The following is a 2,500-nucleotide window of genomic DNA, read 5'->3' as shown; positions in this document are numbered from 1 at the left end:
CCTTACTTCCTTTCCTCCTTCTTTCCTTTTTCATTTATTATCCTTTTCATTATTCATTCTTTTCTCTGTATTACCCTTCCATTCATTCTTTTTCTTTCGTTCTGTCGCATCATCTTTCTTCCTTCCTTTCCTTCCTCCTTTCCTTCCTTCCTTCCTTCCTCCCTTCCTTCCTTCCTTCCTTCCTTCCTTCCGACCTTCCTTCCTTCCGACCTTCCTTCCTTCCTTCCTTCCTCCCTCCCTCCCTCCCATCTTTCCTTCCTTCACCAACTTGGCACATTTATCTGCTGTAAACTTGGCAGCATCGTCTTCATTAACCTGCCTCTCTCTCTCTCTCTCTCTCTCTCTCTCTCTCTCTCTCTCTCTCTCTCTCACCTAACCATACCTAACTTAATATACCAAAGAAAAGCAAACTAAGCATAATCTGGTTTATATATCTATCTAGTTATTTATCAATCTATCTGTATGTCTGTCTGTATATCTGTCCTGTGTGTCTATCTGTCTGTCTATCTATCTGTATTTATCTATCTGGCGTATCTGTATTTTCTTATCTCTTCTAACTCACCTTTCCCCACAGGTAAACGCCAGCTCACCCTCTTTAACCAAATCAGTTCTCATAGAGCCTAACGTTATCTAACACCACCCAACCTAACCCAGTCGAACCCACCAATCTAGCACATTCTAACACCCAATCTAACCCACCTTAATCTAGCGCCATCTAACAGCCTAATCTAATCTAATCTAACAGGTGAGAATGTCCTGCACATCGCCATAGTCAATGAGGACCCGTCTATGGTGAAATTCTTACTGGACAACGGCGCAAATTATCACGAAAGGTGTTTGGGTAATTTTATGTGCACAGAGGACCAGAAGACGTCGAGAGCTGACTCCCTGGACCACGAATGGGTCTCCCTGTGCCTCCAGACCAACTATCAGGGGTGAGTGGAGGGGGAGAGAAGGATGGAGAGAAGCAGAGAAGGCAGGGAGATGAAGGGGGGAGAGGAAGGGAGGGTTGGGAAGCGGTAGAGAGGGGATGTTGAGGGTAGAGTAATTGTATGGTCTGTGAGTGGGTGGATGAGAGAGATGGAGAGAAGGAGAGATGCGGAGGAGGGAAGGAGAGAAAGGAGAGGAGGGAAGGAAGGAGGGAAAGGGGGAGAAGGAGGAAAGGCTGGGAAAAGGAAGAGAGGCGATGGGAAGATGGAAGTATTTTTTGTATGCGGTGTGAGTGGATGGATATGAGAGAGAGAGAGAGAGAGAGAGAGAGAGAGAGAGAGAGAGAGAGAGAGAGAGAGAGAGAGAGAGAGAGAGAGAGAGTTCATCAATAGGTCTCAGTCTGTAAATAATGTCATTGGTAAAAGTTTAGATTAACAACACAAGGACACGACTAATAATATCCTTCTATCTATCTGTCTGTCTCTCTGTCTATCTGTTCATTTACTAGCTTCATATTCTCTCCTGGAATCACACACACACACACACACACACACACACACACACACACACACACACACACACACACACACACACAACACACACACATTCCATTTCCTCCATACAAACACATATTACGTGATATAACACACAGAACATATCACGATACAACAGAGTCAAGCTATAACACGATATACTGTTATTACCTCCGCCAAGGGGATTATGTTTTTTGCTGGCGATGATTTGTTTGCCTGTCTGTCTGTTAGCAGGATTGCTCAAAAAGTTGTGAACGGATTTTGATTGAATTTTGTGGAAGGGTTGGCCATGGGCTTAGAAAGAATTGATTAAAGTTGGGGCACATTCGGATCCTTTTTAATGGCAGTGGCATTGGCGGAGGAATGCGCTCTCTGAGTGCCTTCTAGTTATTGTCATTATTGTTATTATTATTATTATTATTATTATTATTATTGCTTTTATTATTATTATTATTATTATTATTCGATTTTTTATATAGTATAATTCTCCTCCTCCTCCTCCTCCTCTTCCTCTTCCTCTTCTTCTTCCTTCTCCTCCTCCTCCTCCTCTTCCTCTTCCTCTTCTTCTTCCTTCTCCTCCTCCTCCTCCTCCTCCTCCTCCTCAAGATTTTTTGTTCTTTTACCTACGGGATTCAGCCATAAGCTTGCCAGTCAAAGTCCCTAAAACTGAAGAACTTGGGACCCGAATTTTCCGTGGCATAGGAGCCTCCGTAGCGCCTTTTCCTTAGCGATTTATTTTGGATTTTAAGTATTTTTCTCTTGTATTTTTTTTATTTCTTTCTATATAATGGAGAATACTGAGGTTCTAATGCAGAATAATTCGCTATGGTAGAGGTGTTGAGAGAGAGAGAGAGAGAGAGAGAGAGAGAGAGAGAGAGAGAGTGCCGTCTTAGTGTTCACCCAGTTTCCTTCGCAGCGTCTTAGAGAGTCACAGTAATTTCATTTAGTGCTAAGACATTGTGAAGGAAATTGGCTGACAGTAAGACGGAAACACTCTCTCTCTCTCTCTCTCTCTCTCTCTCTCTCTCACACACACA

At 43.1% G+C, this 2,500-nt stretch overlaps 1 protein-coding gene across 1 annotated transcript in view; it reads left to right on the top strand.

Moving 5' to 3' along the window:
* The window catches only part of nan (transient receptor potential cation channel subfamily V member nanchung), a 52,078-nt gene that overhangs the window by 12,552 nt on the left and 37,026 nt on the right, over positions 1-2,500 (top strand). Inside the window, 1 exon segment of the mRNA XM_080286959.1 lies at positions 746-935. Coding sequence (XP_080143085.1) covers positions 746-935 — 190 coding nt within the window.

Source organism: Coenobita brevimanus, chromosome 115 (genome assembly GCF_032717465.1).
Source record: "Coenobita brevimanus isolate Jiangsu-jjx chromosome 115, ASM3271746v2, whole genome shotgun sequence".
Lineage (NCBI taxonomy): Eukaryota > Metazoa > Arthropoda > Malacostraca > Decapoda > Coenobitidae > Coenobita > Coenobita brevimanus.
The sequence above is the reverse complement of the archived record's forward strand: the minus strand, read 5'-3'. Positions and strand labels throughout refer to the sequence as shown.